This window comes from Pterocles gutturalis, unplaced genomic scaffold, assembly GCF_000699245.1.
Source record: "Pterocles gutturalis isolate BGI_N339 unplaced genomic scaffold, ASM69924v1 scaffold3494, whole genome shotgun sequence".
In the NCBI taxonomy this organism is placed as follows: Eukaryota; Metazoa; Chordata; class Aves; order Pterocliformes; family Pteroclidae; genus Pterocles; species Pterocles gutturalis.
In genome coordinates this window covers 46,425-70,531 of record NW_010127958.1, presented here as the reverse complement: position 1 = coordinate 70,531, position 24,107 = coordinate 46,425, and the positions used below count along the sequence as shown (strand labels likewise).

The 24,107-nt window shown below is 47.3% G+C and overlaps 1 protein-coding gene across 1 annotated transcript in view; it reads left to right on the top strand.

Moving 5' to 3' along the window:
- Positions 1–24,107, top strand: part of RNF216 (ring finger protein 216) — a 61,810-nt gene that overhangs the window by 1,164 nt on the left and 36,539 nt on the right. Inside the window, exons 2-12 of the mRNA XM_010079443.1 lie at positions 86–219; positions 1,454–2,311; positions 4,055–4,131; positions 7,799–7,901; positions 8,799–8,963; positions 9,964–10,078; positions 10,364–10,503; positions 11,470–11,520; positions 12,543–12,680; positions 13,381–13,529; positions 13,984–14,062. Of these exons, the coding sequence (XP_010077745.1) occupies positions 86–219; positions 1,454–2,311; positions 4,055–4,131; positions 7,799–7,901; positions 8,799–8,963; positions 9,964–10,078; positions 10,364–10,503; positions 11,470–11,520; positions 12,543–12,680; positions 13,381–13,529; positions 13,984–14,062 (2,009 nt within the window). The remainder of the gene's footprint in view (positions 1–85; positions 220–1,453; positions 2,312–4,054; positions 4,132–7,798; positions 7,902–8,798; positions 8,964–9,963; positions 10,079–10,363; positions 10,504–11,469; positions 11,521–12,542; positions 12,681–13,380; positions 13,530–13,983; positions 14,063–24,107) is intronic.

Here is a 24,107-nt window from a genome sequence, read left to right as displayed (position 1 = left end):
CTTTTTCGGATGTTTCGGTACCTGTGCCCTGTAATTTCAGTTATTTACTTTTAGCAAATGGCTAACTTTACTCACTTTACTACAGACAGGATAAACCGCAGGGACGAAGGTCTTATCACAATATCGGATTCCTCGGATGAAGAATTACCTTTGTTGCTGGAAATTCCAGCAGAGCAGCAGCATGAGGAAGATGACGATGATGTAGTCATCTTGGTAGAGGTAATTTTTCATTCTTGTAGTTGCCCTGCTTTGTTAGTCGCCTTTATAGCCACCTCTTGTGCAAATATCTGATGCGTTCCTTTGAGAGTCCTGTCTGGTTACAGTAATTTAATTAGGGTGCCTGAAAATGAATCTTGAAATGATGGCATTTCACTGGCTTTAAGTGTTTAATCATATTTAGCCCACAGGAGGGGAGAACTAGACTGTTAAACAGCACTGTATTTAGAGTTCTACATAACGAAGGCTGCAGCTTCCTTAAAGTTATCTATCTAAATCCAGAAAGGTGGAGTGCTTTGTAAGAGGACTTGATGTTCCTCAGAAGGCGGGTTTTCAAAACATGCCTTGTTTGACCTGGTATGTTTTATATTCCTCTGGGCTGTTCAGACTCTGCTTGGGCTGTTGCAGGCACTGACACTTTTTCAGTTTTACAAAGCCAGCGCACCTGATGAATGTCTTCCCACTGGCACAGGCAGTCAAAGCTTACCCTGATTTTTAAGTGTCTAATCTCATATCTAAGATATATTAAGAATATATTCTGCTTTTCTGTTAAAGTAACCAGAGTCGTTGAGAAAATTGATTGTGAAGCTGACCCTTCTGTTTCTTAGTTGAAAACAGTAGCAGAGAATTTTCAAACTCTTGGCATACAGCAGTCCTAGCCTGCCAGAGGCAAGACCAAGGCCAGAGATTAACATTTTTGAGCTTTCGTTCCTGCTGCCTGTTTAAATATATCAGTGGGAATGCAAATATACCATCAGTAAGTTCTTCCTTTCCAGGCTATTTTACTGGGAGGGAAGTGGGGACTGGGGTGAGCTCAGGAAACTATTCCAGTCTGAAAAAGTCCTGTGCATCCCCAGTCCTGCCGGGTGTTCTCTTAGCACCTGGGGACAGACTGAGGGTGGAGTTCAGTGAAACAACAGATACGAGGGTTGCAGTTTTAGGCCTTATTAAGCACCTTGAAAAACAGACTTTTCATCTGTTTCCCATCAGAAGTTGATCAGATGTAAAAGATCCCAGAGAAGCTGTGGATGCCCCATCCCTGGAGGGGTTCAAGGCCAGGCTGGATGAGGCTTTGGGCAACCTGGGCTAGTGGGGAGGGGTCCCTGCCTATGGCAGGGAGTGAGACTCGATGATCTCTAAGGTCCCTTCCATCCCAAACCATTCTGTGAACGTCTGGAGCAAGGGTTATGACATGCAGACAAGACCTCCTACTTACTCTTGTCTGTCTTCTTTTTAGACTCGAAAGCATCAGCAGCTTCTGCGTCCCAATGTCATCAGACCTGCTGCTCAATGGCAGGGTGCAAACACTGTGGGAGAAGGAGGATCTAAAAGTGCTGTCGGGCCCTTGAAGAACATATATCAGCAAGATGAGAACTCAACTCTGCTGTGCCAGGGAGACCGGTATAATCACATGGTGGAGAGCAATGCTGCACCAAGCAGGGATGAGAATATGAACTTTGCCTTGCAGCAGCCTGGACCATCTGAGCTTAATGGCCCCACGTTTGAACTTACAAGTAACCAGGAGCCTGGCCCAAGTTTGCTTCCAGCAATAAAGATGAGCCCACAGCCTGTTATTAACAGAGAAATCATTAGTCTGGAGAAACCAGATCTTCCTCCACAACGGGAGGAAAAGGTGGAAGCCCAGGGATGGCAGGGAGAGGACTTGGAGCCAGAGCAAAACATTGGAGGAGCAGCTGCTGCAACTACCGCAGACCAGGAGGTCCACAAGAACAGCCAGCAGGATCACCCGTACCCCCAGCCGTTGGAAAACAAGCCGCACGCTGTAGTAAATGGTTGTGCTCCTCAGCAAGGGCAGCCTGAAGCGGACCCAGGATCTTTGAGGGCGTATGGAGAGGAGGCTCCTGGGCCAGCCTTCCCCCGACCTGAACCACAGCAGGATGGGATTCCGGGTCCGGGTTCACCCCAGCCGGCACATCCACCAGAAGAAACGGGTCAGCAGGCAGCGATAGACAACGAACAGCCAGGTCCAGTGTTCCCCGCGCAGGGCTCTCAGGAACTTGGCTCCGGTAATGTGCCAGAACAAGGAGCTGCTGGGCAGGACCAGGACCTCATGGCACTGCTCATCAGAGAGACAGTAAGTATTCCCGGGCCTTGTTTGCCTGCAAGTTTGCATGTTATTTTCAGACAGGTTTTTCAAGGTGTGTAGTGTTTCACATGCCCAGAGCACAGCCCTGTTGACTTCAGCTGCAAATCCTCTTCGTTTTGGCTGAGGCTCAGCTATGCACCGGGTGAGAGGCATGCAATGAACTGCCTTGGAAAACTTTGGTTTGAAAGACTAACCCCAGCACTTTGGCAGAAGAGGATGTGAATCTTGAGGGCACTGGTTGCTTTGGGACGGGCTTTTTGCCAGAGAGGTTTGGCAGAACTGGTACCAGGGTGTCGGGGCAGGTGAAATAACATGGGTCTGTTCCCTCTCAGCTCTGCTAGTTTGGGTATGTCTGGCTGATTCCTAACACAACTCTGTAGAGCTGGTGTAGGAATGGATGTAGGGCTAAACGAACGAAACTGAGACACTAAATGCTGGCAGAGGGATGGAGGGTGGGGTAGAGAAGAGCCATGGCCGCTTTCAGCTGCCTCGCCTGAAGCTGTTTGGCCCATGGCTGTGTTAAGGCCACCATGGAGGTCAGGGGTAATGGCTGTCCTCGCAGTGTGGGTTTCCAGGCAGTAGCTCTGAGGGATTACTGGATAAGCAGCATGAAGACTCGTGTATGTGAACTCCACATGCTCTTTTCTGAGCCTGTGTGTGTGAAGCTCAGCGTGAGGGGCACTAGCTATGAGAACTGAACCACCAAGAAGGGTAGTCCTTAACCTTGGGTGTATTCAGCAGCTTGGGCAACATGGTGTATATTTAAAAAACAAAACAAAAGTGTTGATGTTTCATGTGTCCAATGTTTTCCCCTCGAGTACACACTCCTACCCTTGATTGCTAGGCAGGAAGGGTCTCAGTGCCTTAGGGAATACTTTTTTCCAAACAAGCATCTTTTACTGCATCTGTATCTTACAGCACCACCCCAGCCCCTCCAAGTCTTCCGTCCGCATCCCATATCTGATTCTGTTTAGGAAAGCTGGGGTTGAGGAAAATATTCTTTAAGTAGCGGTCCAACAAAATTAAGTTCTTTCCAAGTAAGACCTTTGCTTTGAAATGGGCGAGTAGATACTCCTGCATTGTCAGGGTTGCTTGACGGCCCTGACCAGTCCAGTCTTGAAAGCAAAGTATCATCGTATGGTGCAATCGACTGCAACACCTGGACAGAAACCCAGCAGGAGAGAGCAGCAAGGGTGCTCTTTGCTACGTGGCTAATGCTGGGAGAGCTTTCACAGGAATGTCAGTAAAGGTTTGTTGTTCTGATCTCGTTGCTGGTGTGTCTGGGTGCTTTGGGTGGGTGTACGTATTGTTGGGTTTTTTCCTTCTGCGTTGGAATGTTGAATTTCAGCACACAATCTGGAACTCCTTAATCTTCTGTCTGAAGGTAAATATTAGCTTTGCTTGTGTTGCAGATCGTACCTACGTGCTTTTCCTCTTTCCATCCAGCCTGAATCACTTGTTAGGCCAGCTGCTCGTGGCCATTCACATCTCTACCCTTACTCTCCTTGTGAAAGCGAGCTGTTAGTGATCATCCTGTAGAGCAAAGGAAAGCCAGCAGCTTGCAGTATCTAGGCTGGATGGATATAAACGGTCTCTGGAAATCCATTTTGGCCCCTGTCTCAGGAACATGATAGATAATTACCTATAAATCTCTTTTTTTTGGTGCTGTTGCTAGGTTGTGCTACCCAGCTCCTCTAATACCTTTGTAACCTTTAGCTTTTCCTACTGTAGGAAGCAAGATTCCCAGATGTGACGAAGGAATATATTGAAGAGCTAATCAGCATCAAGAATTGCTATGACTTAAATGTGTAAGTACAGGGCATATTGTACAACAGTCGGGCTGCAGTCACATTCCCATTTCCCCACCTGCTCGTGACACTGTTCTATAGCACATCCAGGCTGGGAGTCAGCACTGCGGTGATAGTGACAAAGAGTAGAGAATTTCTTTTTTCCTTCTAATAGAGCTTTTCTTACATTCCCTCTAATTCTGACGTTGTACTGTAGCTTCTCTGCTTTCAAGATAATTTGCTTATTTAAAGATATTACTTAACTTCCTCTTTACTACTACTAGGGTCCTTAAAAAAGGTGTCAGGATTAAGATGTTGAGGTGACTTCTATAAAACATAGTGCGAAGGTGGTTGTGTGAGTTTTGAGTTGGAGAAATTGGTTTCTTACCTCTTAATTTCACTGGCTTTTGCCTTTTCCAGGTAAAGCTGATGCTGCTTTGGACTCCCTTATTTAATGTCATGATGTTGGCTGGCTTTTATCCCCTTTACTTAATCAAGTAGCAGTGGTGCTGCTTGAGTTCTCTCACATCACTTTTTGTAGAGTAGAGCAAACACATTGAAGGGTTGGTAGGATTGATTCTAGATATCTGTTGATGGACTGATTTTGGTCAAACTGAGCGGAAATGTGAGCCAAGAAGGGAAGTAAAAGGACTGGCAAATCAGCATGAGGACTGGTGCTTTCCCGGTTGTATTAGCAGCTCCAGAATACCTTAGTGTTCATCGTGCTTGATATCTGTGGGAGTTAAAATCAAAAGTTTAAAGAAAGCCATTAACCTTATTGATAAATTGCGTCATCCCCCTGCCCTTGTGGGTGAAGCTGGCACAGCCGAAGAGCGGAGGATTGCGTGTGTTGGCACCAGTGGCACAGGGGGAGAGTGGTTTGAAGTAAATCACTTCTGACTTGTGTCTGGTGCTCGGTGGCCCCTCTCTCTTTCTCTCCCTGCAGCTGTCACTGCTATCTGAAACGTGTCGAAACTGGTTATTATGGGATACAAGAACGAAGAATGGGTGTTGGGTGCCAGAGTATTCGCTCTATCTGCTATGAATCCCATGCCCTTTCCAGTTAACTGGGGCAGTAATTAAGCAGTATTCAAGTGCGTGAGGCTTGGAATTAGTTATTGGACCATAAATGAGTTAACTGGCAAGGAACTAAGGATGATCCCATCCATCGGGCATGGATTTCCTCTTCTGCTGCCTTTGCCTGTATTGTGAAGTCATGTCTCCAAAGTAGGGCTTCTTGGTCAGAAAGTCATCAGACTGTAATTTTTCTTGTCTTTCCGAAGTGCTTTCCCTGTGGCGGTGCTGTGGTCAGCATGAGAGAAGCTTTGGGTGCCCGCACCATGTCCTTGGTGCACCTCGGTGTGGATGGTTGCGTTGGGAGCGTAGGAGATTGGTAGGGCCGTTCCTCGGGGCAATCGGGCTGTTGAAGTTAGGCATCTAGCTGCAGGACCCTCTCGCAGATTGTGTGAAAAAACTCGTTATTGTGTCCTGCAGGGTATTAGCGAAGCCTGATAGAATTAAGTCCCAGTATCGGCTTCTATCAGTCTTAATGTGTTCCTTCTCTTTTTGCTCCCGAAATCTCCTCTCTCCCATTGTGTGCCACAGACCCAGTGAGATGAAAAGGTGCTTACAGGCTTCCCCGGAGGCCAGCTACAGTGTCTGCTCAGCGGTGCGTTACCCACTTACTGGATGATAAAGATTTCTTCTCCATATTTTTATTCCTTTAACCAAACTATCTTTAGAGTTGTCACTGCGTCTTTTGTACGAGAACAAAATGGGTCAAAGCACTGGTCAGCCTGGCTGGCGGGGTCTCTTTGATCTCCATGGTATGTCAAGCTGAATCAGGCTTGAAATATCATAAATAAGGATGGCTGGGTTTGGGCAGGGATGAGGCTTTTAACTGGCTCTGTGTCCTGTGGCGCAGATATTAATGAACAGTGCTGCGAGTGTGCGTGCCTTGCGCGCTGGGACCCACTTAACTAATTGTCAGACGCTGGAGGTTAACATCTCTGAAAATCCCCAGCATTGACATGGCAACATGCAGAATAGTTCAAATGTATTCTGACTGGGCCCCAGCTGAAACCCTCGCGTTTGAGCTGCAGTGATTTGAGCTCCTTGAAGTTTCTGTTTTGTTGGATTAGAACAGTTATCTTTTACAAAAGGGATGGGGGGGTGGGAGCTATTAAATGCTCAGTGGCGAGATATTTTGTTGTTTTCTGAAATGATGGACTTCAAACTTTCAAGTGATGTGAAAGATAAGATGCTGGAGCTCCTCTTAGCAGGGTATCATCTATTCAGCTTTTGTGTGCAGGAGCATTCACACTCAGTCAAAAGCTTCTGGCTCAATATGTCAATACCTGATTAAACAAAAAGAACCGCCGCTGCTTTGAATGTGAAAGCAGGGCTAAAGTAATCAGGCCTTGATAGTGGATTAATGCTTCCAGCCAGTTCAGATTTCTTAATTAGGGGCTGATTTCTGACATCAGGAATGTAAATTAGCTGCAATTATGTCTTTGCTGCAACCTAGCACCTTCTCATTCAACAACTTTTACAAATGTTAATTGCTTGTTCTGGCTCCTTCAGAACGCTGTTATTCTACAGCTGGGGAAACTGAGGAACAGCTTCTGTTATTTGACTGAGCTGGCACAGCTGGTTGGTGATGGCTCCCAATAAGCTGTGAAGGTCTGATTCAGGGAGATAGCCTACAGCCAGCTTCCCTTTCAGAAGGGCTTCCGATGTATTGGTAGATCTGCAGCAATGGAATATTCTGAAACTACTTGCTGGAGTCTTTCCTAAGCTGAAATACTCAGTTAAACTAAATGGACCTGACATAGTTGTGATTGATTGTGGTAGGACCTCAGGTATGCTGCATTTACAGGCTATTGTGTGTTTTTAAAGACATTTTTAGGGATTATTTTCTAAATGCTGTTCTCACCAGACCAGTTTCTAGTGTGGATTGGACAGTGCTGGTGTGATTTGAAGCTTTATTACAATGAAACCCGTGTTCAGAGTATGTATTGTGTTTAAACACGTTTGTGTCCCTGCTTTAATGTGAAAGTAGGTAGAGACTGGAGGCTTTAACTCAAATTTGTATCTGTAATCTTCTGTCAAGGAAGATATCACCCTTTCACAGGTTTTGTAGGGATTTGTGTGCTTTTTCCATGGGTGCCTTTGCATTAGCAGCAGTAGATGGCAGCGAGGTTTCACTTAGTGCCCCTAATGCTGTGACTGTTCTCTCCTGTACACTCTTCACATTAGTTCCAGCGCAGCAGGAAGTTAGTACGCAGTGACTCTCGGTTCTGCAGGATTTGACGTGTGCTCAAAGGAGGTGCCACTTTTCGTGGTTTTACTTCCCCGCTCACATTGCTGGGTAAGCCTGATAGTTCACGTCTGCCATGGAGAGATGCAGGTGGGTTCGTAACTCACCCATGCAACCTTCTCTTATGTAAATGCAATTGTTGAAAGACAGATCTATTTGCTTTTCCTTCTGCAGTCACACAGCTGATCATTCTTTACTTAATTCTCAGTCATTTACTCTGTTTGCTCTAGTCTGAGACCTCTCCTGGTTCTTACAGGGCAGGCTGTGGCTTGCCTGCCCAGCCTCCTAATTACAGGATACTGAAAACTGGGCAAGTGAGGCATAAACCTGAGCTCCCCAACCCTGAAGTAACTGTATTTGTCTTTTCAGGCTTTGTAACTTTCTTTTGGAAAATCCAGATTACCCAAAGAAGGAAGGCAGAGTGGTTTTAAATCCCAGCAGCAGCCTGCTTGCCAGCCAAGATGAGACAAAGGCAAGTGAGAGTATCCTCACCACAGCATGCCTCCATCCTGCCTGCTCAACCCGGGTGGATCCTGGGCTGTCTGGGTCTAGTAGTGTGTATTTTTAGGGTGCCTGGTTGAGCCATACCCAGGCCTCCGGGTGCAGTTGAGATGGTGTTGAACAGCAATAGTTAGTTTGCAAGTTGACTTTGTGTTTGGCTGTTGCATAACTGCGCAATGTCCACTCCTGTGCCTTCGGCGAGACCCTCTGCCCTGCCTGCCTGTACAGATACAAGAATCCCTTGGTGATTCTGTTAACGAAGGAGGCTTGGCCCTCAGGTCTCTCTTGAGTGGCCTTCAGGCGTTGCCTTTCAGCCTCCTAACTGCAAATCTCCCTACAGCTTCCTGATTTATTTTTTTAAGTCCATTTTACAAAAAATTGTCTCTGAGCTGCCCTGAGTGTGTTGAAATAGCTGTGTGTGTCCTGAGAGAGAGAAGTGTTGAATACCTTTTATTTTACCTAAAAAATTATTTTACCTAAAAATTTGGCCTCAAATTTTAAAATAAATTTTACTCTTGGAAGTATCTCTCCACCTCGAGCCAACAAAGTTGTCCACCCTTTACAGTAACCTAAACGTATCCTCTCCTCGCTGTCTCGCACAGCCCCGCACAATGGCTGTACGCAGCGTGGGTCGTGCTGGGAGCAGAGCTGCAATGCGGAGCCGCTCAGGGCAGGTTGCCCGCAGAAGTGCACAGACCAGGAGGCTTCACGCCCATGCTGCGCCCTGAGCTGATGCTCAGAACTGGGTGCCATGCAATCTGAATTTTAGGTGGTCTTGCAGAAGGTCCTGATCACGGAAAGAATGGTTTGGGGTGTTCTTGGGTGTGTATGTACCAACCTTTTTATATCTTTCGCATTTTCTCCGTAGGTGCCTAAAGTGGACTACTTTGACTTTTCCAAACTTGCCCCCCTCGATCAGCGGTGCTTTATTCAGGCAGCTGACCTCCTTATGGCAGACTTCAAAATGCTGAGCAGCCAAGACATTAAGTGGGCACTACATGAACTCAAGGGACACTATGCAATCACGCGAAAGGTTCTCTGGTTCAAGTCTCTTTTCCTTCCTAGGGTCATCTGTGTCTGGAGAGCAGTGTGATGTCTTTTGCCTTTATTGTACCATCTGCTAGTGTGTGGTTATGTTTTTTTTTTTTAGTAATCTTCCTTTCCATTTAAGAAGTATTAATCCATTTAGTAGAGATTTGCAAAATTTATTGGCCAGACAGAATGCTGCAGGAAGTTTTTACTTTTCTCTAATAGGAGTACTGGGGAAAGGCTGGCTAGTTGATGGCAGGCGATGCATTAAACTGAGAAGTGTTCCTCTACATTGCCGCTGAAGTGCAGTATAATTGCCAATAAAGCCTAGACATTTAGCTAAATCTTAAAACATTTAACTGCTGCTATTAGTTAACTGCCTGCATGTAATTGAAAAGAGGCCCAAGTCTCACTGTCCTGTTTCTTCTTATTATGCCTTGTGGAATGAGTCCTATATTCCTCGTAAAAGAGTTTCACTCTAATGGAGCTGCAAAGACACTTGTATAAGTATCAACAAACTGAATATAAATGGGACTTCAAGATCTTGACTTGGACCTGCTCCTCTTGCTTGAGCTTCTTTCTCCGCTATTCCAGGACTTAACTAAAACAAAAACTCCTTCACTTACTTGATTGGGCACTTAGTATTTGAGCTGCTTTTAAAAAAAAAAAAATATATATATATATAAAAAACCCAAACCCAACAACAAAAAAACCCCAAACCAGCTCTGCTGCATCAGAGTAGACACCAGCGTTATTAGACTTAATAGCTGCGGTGTTGTGAAGTATCATTCAATTATTTTGTTTTTATGTAATGATTGCTTCGTGAGTACATAAAGCAACAAGGTGAACAGAGGGAAGAGGTATACTTAACCCAAATGTGGTGTTTGGTTTTCCAGTTTTAGATTGGTCTTCTGCACGTGTTAGTACCAGGCTTTGATTTGAAGTGTGTGCTTCTGCTTTCTTCCAGGAACAGACAGGATTTAAGTCTGTATGTTGTTTTTTAGGCCTTTTCAGATGCCATCAAAAAATGGCAGGAACTGTCTCCCGAAACCAGTGGGAAACGAAAAAGGAGGAAAGAAATGAATCAGTTTTCATACATAGACTTCAAATTTGAGCAAGGTAAATACGAAATTGTATGTACAGTGCTCTCTGAATCATTATTGTAAGCAGAACTGGCTTGCAGCAGAAAGTGCTGTTCTTAAAAAGAGGTGTGGTCCCAAACCAGCTTTGTTTCTGTCACTGGCTGGTGTCTGTTTTGGAAATGCTCTGCATTAGTTCATCTGCTTGGGACAGTGCTGTTTGAGATGCTGAAGTTATGCAGCCGGTGGTGTGTGGAGGGAGAGGGGTTGAAGCTTTGTTCTGGCTTCTCCGTGCCATGTCATTGTGCCTTTCGCTCTGCTTTAGGGGATGTGAAAATTGAGAAGCGCATGTTCTTCCTGGAGAATAAGAGACGGCACTGGAGGTCCTATGACAAGCTTTCTCTTCTCCCACCGGTGCTACTGGAGCAGGAATTCTATGAGCAGAAAGTTAAAGAGATGGCAGAGGTGAGTGGTGGGAGCTGCTTTGGTCTTGTGGTGCAAACAGCTTCAACTGCTGTAGAGGTCTTGGCCCTAGACATGTAAATTCAAATGCTGAACAAAAAAATGTTGAATAACTGACTACCTTTGCCTGTTTCCTACCTGTTAACATGTATGACTCTTCACAAGTAATTCATTTTTAGAGGAAAAAACCAAGCACAGAGTTTCATATTTACTTAAATACAGCAGCAGCCACTTGTGCTGCTGAACACCTTCCACATATCTGCTGGTGTTGATGTATGTCCATGGTACAACACCGCTCTGGACCTTGTTTGCTACCAAGTAGTAAAAGCTCTACTAATTAATTCTTTCCTCTAATTGTTAGCAGGCTTCTCTGCTGCTTTAGGGCTTGTAATTGCAGCTCGGTGTTGGTGGCAAGTAATGACCCGGCCCAAGGCGGTCTGTGCCCTCGCTCTGCCTTCCCCAAGCTGGCAGTCCTGTCCCTGCAGAACGCCGCGTCCTGTGCTGAGGAGCACGTGTTTCAAAGCACAACCCCACAACACCCACTGGTGTGTTGTCTTCCCCTCCTAGTCCGAGGGAAGACCGAATTCACAGCTCCATACCTACAATCCTTCATGAAGATCCGTGTCTCTTAGGCAGAGGGGTTGTCTCCTTTTAAACACAAAGCTGATGTTCCTTGGGGCTTTCTCTGGAGGGGCCTGTTGGGTGAGATCATCTCTGCCCATGGAAACCTGAACCAGGAGCCCTCCAGAATATAGAATTTGGTTCTTTGTTCTTGCTGCCTTTGCTTTTCCCATCTGTTTTAGCTGAATCATAAATAGCTTAATGGATTGGAAGGATGGGCTGAGCGATGTTGTAAGCAGTGAGCCTTTTATGGTGGTTTGTAAGTCCTGAGATAATGTGAAAGAGCGTAGGGGCTGGAAAATTGCTTTCTGTATTCTGTAAATACTGATGCACGTGTCTTTCTTACAGCACGCAGACTTTCTCCTTGCTCTGCAGATGAATGAGGAGCAGTATCAGAAGGTCAGTATCTATAACGTGGTCCCTCGAGTTCAGATTATGCATTGACACTGTTTTGCACTTAGTACTTCACAGCAAGTACTTCACTTGGCTTCTGGAGTGGAGCTTTTCTGAGGCTGCATTTGCACTGTGCTGCTTTTGCTGAGCTGGCAAAACCTGCATAGTGTGTGTTGGCTGGCTTTTAGAAAAGGTAGACAAGAGCTGAGTCCAGCAAGACAGTATTGATGCACATAATGATCTGTAGTAATTCAGTCAGCTCCTGCTTGTGTCTTTACTGGTCAGAGCAAACATTGCAATAGAATAGGACCAGGTTTGCTCTCGCTACCACCACTATGGCTGTTGAAAACAGATTTGCTGTTGTTGGAGCTCTGCCAGTGGAAAGGCCTTCTTCATATGCAGAAAGGACTCTTTAAAAACCTGAAAATCAGGTCTTTCCCTTTAAAAAAAGAGAGAAAAGTTAGACTTCAGCAGCTGTGGATTATCTTTTCATCCTCAATGCCCATTTCTCTTCAACCTCTGGAGAAGATGTTGGACCTCTGAAGAAGTGGGCATACTTACTCTTTAACAGTGGCAAACTTCTGCACCCCTGCAGTGAAGAGGCTGGGACAAGGTCTCTCCAGGCAGATGGGTCACTGTTCCTTTAGAGGGCACACACCTGAAGCTTGGTTTTCCCCATATGAACGATGCATATTCTGCTGCTTCCCTGCCATGGCAGCTTCCCGAGCCTGAGATGCTTCTCTGCCTGGGAGCAGAGAATTATTAAAACACCCTGTGTTCTGTAGCTTTTTGGAACCTGTCAAGCAGGACACGTAGATACCAAGTTACTTAAAACTGTGAGTTTCTGGTTGTGCTTTAGTGAGTTTTGACCAGCAAATAGGATATCTAATGGAATGGTGTATATCTGTTGCAAATTTTTAGAAATAGTGCTGGTGTTGTTTGTGGCTTGCAGTTGTATGTGCCTGTGTGTTGCTGTAGCTATCGATGTTTTGGTGAGGATGCTGATATAACTCGGTTTGTGGCTGCAGGATGGTCAGATGATTGAGTGCCGCTGCTGCTACGGGGAGTTTGCGTTTGAAGAGCTAACTCAGTGTGCAGATGGTCACTTGTTCTGCAAGGAGTGCCTAATTAAATATGCTCAGGAGGCAGTCTTTGGCTCTGGGAAGGTAAGAATTTCCCAACTGGATGAGGGGAAAATGGGTAGGTTGCTATTGGGAGATCCCGTTGCTGTTTGCATAGTGTTGTTGCTTAAATCGGATGTAACTGCACTTACCGGGAAATAGTTGGATGGAATTGTGTCCTGAAATCCAAATCCAGCAAGTTGGACTCACTGTCAAGTGAAGCCAACAACTTCACAAGATTTTTGCTGAACAGGATTTCAGTTTTGTGAACCTCTGTCTTTTCTGCTCTGTGTTTAGCAACTCGGATTATTAGGAAAACTTTCTACAGCGTTCGTCGTAACAACAATAACTTGCAATTATTTTCTACTTCATAAACCAATGGTATCTGCACAGAGAACACACTCTTATCTCTGGCCTGGCCAGTCTCCTCCTAGCTAAGATTGTCCTTCATAATATCATTGTGATCCCAACTTAATTTGGAGGTTGGTTCCTCTATGACCTTCTTAGTCTCCAATTTAGCTGGCAATTATCCTGGTACTTAGCTGAGCTATAAACAAGTCATTAACCTGCTCTGAGGTGTGCATGCTCCTTTGCCTCGAGATACCATGATCAAACTGTGGGATGCTTTTGTACTCTGGGATCTATATTTCATGTAAAGGTGTCACCTGGCAGCTGTATTCTGGGTACTGAGTCTTGCTTTTTGCTAGTATCGTACTGAACTCGAGCTCTCTCCTTCCAACCCTAGTCAGAGCTCAGCTGCATGGAAGGCAGTTGCACGTGTTCATTCCCCACCAGCGAGCTGGAGAAGGTGCTTCCAGAGAACATCCTCTGTAAATACTACGAGCGGAAAGCTGAGGAGGAGGTGGCTGCTGCCTGCGCGGATGAGCTTGTCAGGTAAGTGTCCGGCAGAGGATGCAGACTGCACTTAATGTAGAAAATCGTTCCCTGAAACGCTAAATGTGTGCTGACTAGGAGATAGGCAGCTTTCAAAGAACCATTATAAATTCAGGCTCTTGCCTTCCCAAGTCTGTTTTTATTCACATTGGTCTGCCTTTGACTAGGAGCAGATTAAAATTCAATAGACTTGTCTCCCCCAAGACTTGCTTGCCAGCTCTGTGCTGATCCTCTAAATGGCATGGTCAAAAGCAGTGCTGAGCATATAATATTTTGATTGCAAACAGGGAAACAATCGAAGAAGTATGAGCAAAAAGGCAGCAGTCAGCACATCCTGGCGGCAGGCATTTGGTTGGCAGCCTTATTGACTACCATGTAGCTATTTGAGTAAATCTGCTTTCAGCAAAGATATGTTTGGCATCTTGCATTAACGGCATCTTATTTTGGGCTGCAGGTGTCCGTTCTGTAACTTCCCAGCTCTACTGGACAACGATGTGAACCGGTTCAGTTGCCCTAATCCCCGCTGCAGAAAGGTAACGGGGTGATCCTTGCCATTTGGTCTCTTCTGGAGTGTTGGGCAGCAGAGCTGGGAGGACAGCTCACGCTTCCTGGTAGCAGGGGAATGAGTATCGGATGTGGCTGCATGGGGCAGCAGTCAAAGCACTTGCTGGATCCTGCTGATGCTCTGTAAAATTGTGAGTCTGGACAGATGAATTGCAGGGCACTATTGATAAAGACAACAGTATTCCTTCCTTTTCCTTGGCTAAAAAAAGCTTCTAGATGCCTTAGGTTGCTGTCTTGCATATACAGAAATATTTTAGGTGAACAGGGAGCTGGGCGTTTAAAAGGCACAAAACCAAACTGGAATCCTTTATCTCATGAAACTTCTGGAGAATGAGCTAACTCAACCTTACGTGCTATCCTTAAGGGAATTAGCATCTGCATTTTTCTTTTATGTTGTCGCCTGGATATAGATTCACTTGGAAGTGACAAAAAACCCATTTGAAGAGCTCACTGAAATGTGTCCATTCAAAGGGCAGAAGATCTTTGTGCTTCTCTCAAAGTTTGCTAATAACCATAACCGGAGAATCGTCGGACCCAATGGGGGGATGGAGTGGGGGAAACTTGCTGCTTTTGTACCATCTGTTCTGGGGAAAAACAGAAGCATAGAAATGTGTTTCCCAGTCTTGTGCATGTCTGCAGAACCCTGCTTACATCTGGTGCCAGTAAGGCGAGGCCAGTACAGTATCAGTGTTTAGCGCTGAGGCTACAAGGCATCTTGCATAACTCTAGCCACAACAATGAACTCTCGTGCAACATTCAGGGAACTGACTGTCCCCCAGCAGAGATTTCTGCTAATCACTGAAATTCCTCTTGAGTGCGTAACCTTCTGCTTGTAGCTGCCGTAGCTTTGGGTTCTTGTGTTGGTGTGATACTGTTTGCCTGTATTCAGAAGGTACCAAGTCAAATTCAGCTGTCTGGAGAAACTGAAGTCACCAGCAGTGAACTTTGCATTCTGGAGTGAAAATTGAGCTTGCTGGCGGGGGAAGGCTGCATATGAAAGATACACAATTCCATCTGAGATCTCTAATCTCCAGATATGTTTTGCTAAAATCCACCTCTAGCATTTGGGAAAGAAATGTGATTCTGGCGGATAATCCAAGCGTCATGAGCAAGGGAGTTTGCTAGTCGCTAGGTGGCAATGTTGATTCACATTTAATTTTTCTTTTTTTTTTTTTTTAATCACAAAACCCGACTTGTTTTCAAAATGTACATATGTCAGCACTGCAGAACAAAATTCAGGCTTGAAGAACATGAACGCTTCAATGTGCAAAATGAATTGAAGTCACTTTTTTCCCTAACATGTGTAATGCAGCACAGTAACTGTGGTAAGAGGAGTCAGTACTGAAATGTTCCTTTCCTTCTGCTTTGCTGTTTCATTTCCTTCCTAGCCTACTGCCTGTTCCCCCCCCCCTCCCTGGGGTTGCAGCATTCCAGTGGGCTGGATTTCTGGTTTCCTGGACAGCTTGTGTTGATTCATTAGCTGAAAATCTGCTGAGTAGCTTTGTGCTCTTCTTAGAAGTCTTGAACGACTTTAGGATTGAAGTGGAGGGTGAGGAATTTGGATCGCAGGATGTGGTGTTGTCTGACAGCATCAGCTGCAGTGGTTCTTCGTATTGCCGCTACTTTGTCTCTCTCCAGAATGAAGAATTTTGGTTAATGCTTTTGCTTGCAGGAAACTGTTGCCCTTAGGGAGGAAAGGGCTAATCTAGGGAACTCTGCAGAGGTTGGAGAGGATGCACTGGCTTTGCTAGCAGTGCCTCTGGCAGACTCGGTGGTGGTGATGACTGATCCTGGAAGGAGTCCCTCTCTGCTTGGAAGGACTGCACTTGCACAGCTGAACCTAAAGTGAGGGGAAGTGTGGAAAGGGAAAGGTCAAAATGTGCCTCTCCTGAAATCTCAAGGCTCCTCAGGGGTGGGGAGAGGAGGACCAGATGGTGGCCCTGTTGTATTTCTGTGCTCCATCACCTGGATTCTTTGTCTTGCTTGGGAAGTTCATGTTGATACTCTCAGGCTTTCCTTTAAATCTTGCAGAGAGGTTGATTCATATTTGGGACAGCTATGGATGTATTGTAAAGTAGGTGATGGGAACCAGCTGGAAGCCTTCATTTTGGCTGTACTTTTGTATGTTGGGCTCAATAATAAGAGCTCCAGCCATACCTAGGTCACTGCATGCATTTCACCTGTATTTCCAGTTATTTGCTCCTTGCACGGACCAAAACGTGGCTGATTGTAACCCCAGCAACGGGCGGCACTGCCGGTCACCTTCCGCGAGCAAACGGCTGCACGGAGAGCATGCTGATGAGCCCGCACCGTCTGCCAGGGCCACCGTGGCTCCAGCTGTGTGACGTGAAGTTTGGCACATAGTTAGGTGACCAGGGCTTGAATCTTAATATCAGGAACTCCAGGATGGAGGAAAAGCTTAATTAGCCAAGGAAAAATGTTGCCCCAGTCACCCTGCGGATGCCTTCTCCCATGTGCGTGTAGCCTGAGCTGGTGCTGGGGGACAGGCAGCTTTTGCTCAGACCTGTTTGAATTTTGGGGTTTTGCTCTATGATGGCTCGCTGACCGTGCATGGAGCCAGACTTCCCAGCGACAGGAGAGTTTGCCAGCCTGCTCAGTCAACCTCCATCTTATTCTGCGCAGGGATCCCTGCGTGGAAGCAATGCTCAAATTCCTCATCTCTAGTGGTGCACGTTTCTCCTCCCTGCGCTCTGGCACAGCAAACCAAAGCTGGTAATTCTGGAAAGACTAGGAAGGGCACATCTTGCTCGTTGACTTGTGCAGCGCTGGGAAGCGAGCGTGCACTTTTGCACTTTGGGGGAAGGATGGTTTCCCAGAAGAGAAGGAAGTCTGTCCTTTCTGCTCTGCCTCCCTCCTCCCAAGCCCCACATTGTTGGTGAAGACAAGGCTTTTGTTCCCGGGCTGCTTGCTGCTATCCCCGGCGCCGTGTTGCGGGTGGGGGGAGATGGTCTCCCCTCTTTGCAGTCTCAGCACAAAGCACTGCAGGGCTTTCAGCCAGCGAAAAGATGGGGAGGTGAAAGCTGCCGTTGCCATGGAAATAATGCATGCACGGAGCAGCGCTGTCCCTCCGGTGCCGGAGAGCTCCAAACCCTCGATTCATAGCCAGGACACATTGCAGGGACTTGCATTTCCAAGACTTTTTCCTTTAAAACTTCTTTGCATAGCTTAACATTTTTATTTTTTATTGTACCGAGTTGCTGCCTGCCTTGGTGCCAGCCGGACGCGAAGAGGCGATGGCATGTGGCTGCCGGACCGGCCAGCTGCGGTTCTTGTTTAGGGCTCCTCAGTGTTTCCCGTTAATGAGGCTGTGGCTCGGGAGCTGCTTTGCCCGCGGGGTGTCTGACCTGTCACACTGGGGAAATGAGCATTGATGTGCCTGTGTCAGATGGATTAAAATCTCCACTCTTTCGCCTTTTCATCCTCAGCTGAGGCTCTCCGTCCGCAGCAATCCTCCTGTGTAGTTTTTAATTTGCAGGACTAAGACGTGGTGTTTTAGGGGGCTTCTTTTTAAGCTGCTAGAATGTCTCAGGATTGATTTCAAGGTGCTGGCTAGGAACAGATGCACCCAGCTGCTTTTAACCTTCATTTTCTGTTGGCAGCGAGACAGGTTGAAGCTTGCGCGGAGCTCTGCCTCGCGAACTGTGCCTGAACATGGCTTCTCCTAGCAGGGTGCTCACGCTGCGTCCACAACCCGTGGTAATAAGCGTAAGTCGTGTCGTACCATTTGCAGCAACTTTGACGTGAGTTGCCTTGCTGAAATAACAAATTATTGCATGATCAACCAGACTGTAAAGCTACAGAAGCAGCAAAGAGGGGTACCACAGCACCTGTGATCTCCGTACTGGTGCAGTTATGGGGCATGTGGCGGGTCTGGATGCAGAGGCAGGTAACGGGGCAGCCCCAGCCCCCTGTGATCCCGTTACAAGTGTTTTATGGGGTGCAAGGGGACATGTTGGTGTAATCAAGTACCCAGCAGCAGGGGAGGTGTTCAGGGTGACATAGCCTTCCGAGGATGTCATCCAACACATACCACAGTGCCCGTGATTCCTGTCCCAGTGCTGCCCTGCCCAGCTCCAGATGCACTGTGGTTTTAGGCTTAAGCTCTATCAAGATTTGTCACTGGCAGGGTGCGTGTGCAACATGGAAAAAAAGAAAATGTTCTGGTTGGAGAAATTGAGCTTGTCCAAAATGCCTCAGAGTAGGATGTACATATGGAGAATTACTTAATTCTCCTTGTTTTGCAACATGTTTTCCCAGCTGTTGAAGTCTGCTGTCTCATTCAGCTTCCTGACAGCAGTGCAAACATTTTGAAGGTCCCATGGCCCTGTCTCATTCTCTGTTCAGCCGTTCTTATTGCTGTTCTCTGGATGTTTTTCCTTGAGTCTGTTTATTTAGATTTGATTGTTACTTAGTGCTTGGCCCCCCAGCTTTAGTGGAGAGCAGAGACAGAGGTGGCACTCGCTTTCAGCAGACCCCTCTAATTTCTTTCTGGTGGCATTGACCTCAAGAACCAGCTCCCCTGTTTGAATTCCCATCCTCCTGTGGCTGTGCAAATGCAGCTTAGCAGAATTTGTTGGGATGAGGAAGGGAAATATGGTGTAGGGGACCTTGCTGCGTGTCTTACTGGGGGGTTTGGGAATGGGGGCACTCATGCCTGGGTACGCTTTTGTCCGGAGGCCTGTCTCCTGCTTGCCTGGGCTGGCAGAACAGTCTAAACCATCTTTTCATGACTCTGCCACCTTCCTCCTCAGCACTGCATCCCTGAGACCTCCTGCTCCGGAGCTCTCAGCTTTCTCCTCCAGCTCAGCGCCTTCGCTGCCCCTTTTTAAACGAGCGGCGCGCATGGGAACACGCTGCGCTCTGTTACTGCCAAAACCACAACAAATGGCAAGTTTCCGTCTGTCATCTCGGCTTGGCTCTGAGGCATGCCGCGGCTGGGCAGGCGATTTTCATTTTTCTTCCATAAAAGGACATTGAAACTCCGTCTGCAGCGGCGGTGCTGTGTGCCACGGGCAGGGCGAGCGGCGATGCTATCGACAGCCGCACCGGCGGTACGGCAGCAGCAGCGCCGGTGATTTCCGTATCACTCCTCAAAGGGATGGGCAGGAGGGAGGGACCAAGGCCGAAGGTGGGGTTGAGGTGATTGTAGGCGGTAGATAACAGGCTGGTAGATTTTTATTGCTAAGTCCTAAAGGAAGGGAGATAACAGGAGAGTGCTCCTGGTACAGCAAAGCCTTAAAAGTACAGTCCCACGTAGGACGAGCGTGTGTGTGCTAACCCACGTGGTCTGTCCCGTCGAGGCATGTCGGGTCAAAGTTGCATGGGGAGTGCTGAGAGCTGGGAGATGTTCTTAGCCCCAGCTGTATGCTGGGCAGGATGCTTACCTTTGCGGGGGGCTGCAAGGGGAACAAGAGGAAGGCACAACGCCAGGGGCTCTTCTTGCTTCGCTGAGAGCTGAACAGGGCTTGCTCGCAGCTTGCCGCCTGGCTGAGCGGGAGCATCAAGGAAAGCCAGGGACCAGGAATGAGTTGTTCCCTCCTGGGAGAACTCCTGTAGCTTGCACTTTGCTGTATGCTTGGTGTGGGTCAGGAGCAGCTACAAGAATTGAGTGGTGCCAGCAGTAGCTTGCTCCTGAATACCTCTTTCCAGAGAGGACACACAAGGATCAGCCCAGAATCACTCCTTGCCTTGTCTATATGCCTGCCACGCGTCCTCAGGACATGCAGGAAAAGGTTTGGGACACGTAGGAGGGGGCTGTAGGAGCTCTAAGAATACCTTGGAGGTATTAAAGAGGGTAGGAACAGGCTGGGTTTGTTGCTGTGGTGGGATGGAGAGATTCCATCAGTGGGAGCTCAGGTGCTGCTGTTTTTACAAGGTCAAGTCTATTTATGCAGCGGTATGTGGAAATGCTTCACTTGATAAATGAGTCTGACAGAGGAGGAGAGGGCAAAGCCCAGCCTGGAAATGGACCTGAGGAAAGAGGTCAGTTTAAATGGGGAATTTGTCTCTTAGAGGAGAAAAAAAAAAAAAGCTGCTGAAAGCAAGAGCTCAAAGTAGTCCCTTTAAAAATAGACTGTGTAAGTCAGGGCAATTTCAAGCAACAAAGCTTACTCCTGGGCTTGCTTTCTGCCTTATATAGCAATATCCATCCAGTGAAAAGGCAATTCTCCACTGTTTACCCACCGGTGAATACCTCTTTGTCAGGTCCATGAGAGGCAGCAGCGCTGTCTCCCCTCCGTAGCTTTGTCCTTTGCTGAGGAGAGGACCAAAGGTAGTAAGCTGAACACAGCTTCACATGGGGATGGGAACTTTGGCCTCAGCAGTCTTGTCTCACTTCTCTCCTTGGGCACAGCCTGCAACCGTTTGGGCAGAGGAGCCCCAGAGGGAGCTGTGGTGGTGGGCACGGATGTGCGACGACGGCGGCTTTGGCGATAAGCTGATGGACTCCACGAGGGGTTGGATGGGAACACCCTACGGGTGGTACTGGGCTGTGAAAGGTCCTCGGCTGCCTTGAATGTGGCAAGTTGCTGGAGTGGTCCTGTAGCCAAACTTCTGGGGCTGGAAGGATCCTGAAGGCTGTAGTTGTGCTACGGGTGGAGCAGAGGCTGGGAGCTTTGCCTTTTCCTCCTGGGTCCCTTTGAAAAAGAACGGGAGGAGTGGTGTTCTCCCATTTCACACAGGGAACGAGAGAGGGAGTAATGTGACATGAGTGCCCTAACATTAGGGAGAAACCCTAAACCTCTGTGCGGACCAGAGGGCTCAGATGACTTGCTTTGTTTGATTTTTAAACAGTGAAGTAACTCAGCCTCCGTCACTTGTCTGTCCCCGCAACAGGTAGCGATGCCACCAAGCTGCCCTGGGACTGCTGGAGGAGCTCCATACAGGTCCCCTCCATGGCAGTGGGGACAAGTTCAAGGTTAAAACTCTGCCTGGTGCAGGGTTATCGTTCTGCTGCTGCGGTGGAAATGGAGGTTGGAGAGGATGGAAAAAGGCTGTTCCCAAGAAAATTAAAAACATTGTTCTGACCTTAGTCAAGAAGCTACGTCTTCCCTCTCTCTTTCCTCCCCCTCACATTCCTGTCGTAGTAATCACTGATCTCTAACCTCAGCTTCATCTGCCACAGCTAACCACTTAAAAAATGCACTTAAACCCCCCAACTCTCTGCGTACACCTCCTCTTGCCGTACCTCGGCGCTTCCAGGGCAGAGCTGTCTTTGGAGCGCCGTGACTCAGCAGCGGAGGTTTTGGATAGTGTTGTGTCAGGGCAGCTGATGACTGTCTCTCCTCCGGGCCAAAGCTCTCAGATGGCCTAACCTGGTGTGTGTAGCACAAGGAGGTGTTTTGCTTCTCCTTTCTGTTTGCACATAAACAGATTTCAGCAGCTGACACGGTCACCAGACTTCCTGAGCTGACACAAGGCTGCCGCAGACGATGTCCATTTTGGAGGCTGTCAGTAGAGTTTGTTTCCTAATTTGGTCACAGTGTGCTCAGGGCTGGCCTGCTTTCTTTTTCTTTTTTTTTTTTTTCTCTTTTTAAAAACACCCATCCTTTTATATTGTCGTGGAGGGGAAGCTGTTTGTATCCGAGAACCTCCAGCTCTTCTCGCTTCCTCCCTGCAGAGGAAGTGGCACTTGAAAGGTCTCTTTGAAAAAGCAACACTGTGCTGACCCTGATCTCTTCCAGTTCTTTCTCCTTCCTTTACCACTCTTTCTTGAGCTCATCTCAGTGAGTCTCCTGGCTTTTTATCCCTTCTGGGTGGTCAGCTGAGCCCATCGTGCTGGAGGGCTTTGGAATAGGTCGGTGACAGAAGAGGCTATGCTGCCATTAAATAATGACATTGATAAGCTGATACATTGGAATATAGATTGCAAGGGGAGAGATGTGTGTGCTTTCAGCTAATGGAAAGAGCTCATGCTTTGTTTTATTTCATCCATCACCAAGAAGAGACCTGGTGCCTTGTAGGAAGCTGGAAATGCCAAACACTGGGAGAGGAATAGTGTGGCTGGTCAGCTCTGCTAAATGACCTTTAAAAGTTAGCTCACGGGTCTTGCAAATCTTCGAGAAAGCTAGGGACTCACCACCCCTTTAGGAGATACCTGCTTTTCGGTGTTGGACCTAAACAAGCCTCATGTGCAGTGGATAGTTTAGCCCTTCCACTGTCAATGTAAGTTTTCATTCAGCAACAGGAGCAGCTGAGGAATCAACACCAAACCCGTAGGCTCTTTTTTTCTTTTATTTCTATGCTGGACTTAGCAGGAAAAGAAAGACAGAAAAGTTTCCAGGTGATGCAGTTGAGGATGCAGCCCCAGCAGCTTTGTTCTGTGCTGTTGGGAGGTTTGTGTGCTTTAGATGGTGGTGAAGCTGTTGCTGTTGAGGGAGCTGCCGTCTGTGTTGGAGAAGACTTGGAAGCACGGGGAGATGCAGGGTTCCCTGCTCACATCCAGCACTGTTTGAGGTTCAGAGCACACGTCAGAAACAGCTTCGACAGAGCCTCAGGTTAAGGTGCACCAGGAACAGCTCAGTGACTGCCGTTAAAGGTTTGGCTGTGGACGGGCAGGTCCGGGCTGGTCCCTGCAGAAGTTCCTCGGGAGAGAGGAAACATCAGCGTGCGTCATGTGTCGGGTGCCAGGTTACCGTTGACCTCTGAAATGTGAGTAACGGAGAAACGGGAACACGGAGTGGTGAGGCAGCAAGTTTAGAGGAGGAAAGGGAAGGTGAAGCAGAAGTTTTCTTCTAATTTAGTAAAAATCACCTCTGTGTGTCATTCTTATTTGCATTTTATCTTCTAATTAGCCATGACTGACTCACACACCACTTCCACCTGAAAGGAACACTGTGTTTTGAAGTACATGGCTTATAATCTCAGTAGACCAGCGTTTCTTCTCGTCTTCCTCCCCCTCCCCTTCCAGTGCCCCCCAAAATACATTCTCTTATTGCTTTTAACCTTCAAGTGTCTTTTCTTCTGCTCTCTCTGTTACTGCTCTTGCATTATTAATGGGGCTGTAGCAATCCAGCCAGAACACTGACATTACTAATTACTACTTGTAGCAGAGGGATGAGGAGCAAGATAGGAAACTGGGTCAGGAAATGTTGTCATCAGAAAATGATAGCATCAGAACTGGGGAGCAGAACTCTTTGTTACGAGCAGGTTTGCATTGGAAACTGCCTCCTTCACCCCGTAGCGTACCTCCGCATGCTCACCATGCGTGTCCTCCTTGCTGCTTAGCTGCATGCAGGTGGGAAGACCATCTTGCACACCAGAAAGGTTAATGGACTTGTAATTTCCAGGAGCAGAGGGATGGAGTGATACGTTGTGTTCTGCCTGGTGGCACTTCGAGCATCACAAAATTCACGCGCTCTTCCCTTCCCTTGCTGTTGTCAAAGGCTGAGGGAGCATAAGTGGCTGCATTTTATTGTTGCATTCGGTGAGAGCCTGTCACACTTGATGCGTTCAGATTGTCCTTGGTGGTACCAAGGGCATCCTATAGCAGCAAGCAGCTCTCCGTGCTCCATGTCAGAGGATATGGCTGCTGTGAAATCAGAATGAGAACGTTATTGTGGGGATGCAGCAATTAACCTGTGAATACTGGGCTGCTGTGAGCATCAGGAATTGCCTCTTTGTCCCGCTGCTGGTTAATGGAGCTGTGCCTCCTCACTCAATTGGGCAGAGCATCCCCTTGGGAATCCAGCATCCCTTGGAGGCCAGTGGGAACGGTTGTGCTGTTGCGTTAGCTTGCTCCTCGAGAGCGGAGCAAATGTGAGAAGCGAAGTGTCATTTACTGCGAAACATATCGACTCTTACGGTAAGTGACAGCTAGAGAAAGTAATCTCTTTAAACACGTGCTGATTTTGTTCTCTGCTTTGCAATAGTTAAAACAGCTCAAATACACAGGTCAGCAATAAAACATAGATACAGAATTGTGTGCTGGCAACAGACAAGTCCATCTCCCAGAAAGATGCTTTAAAGGAAAAAAGACAAACTGAAGCCTAACCT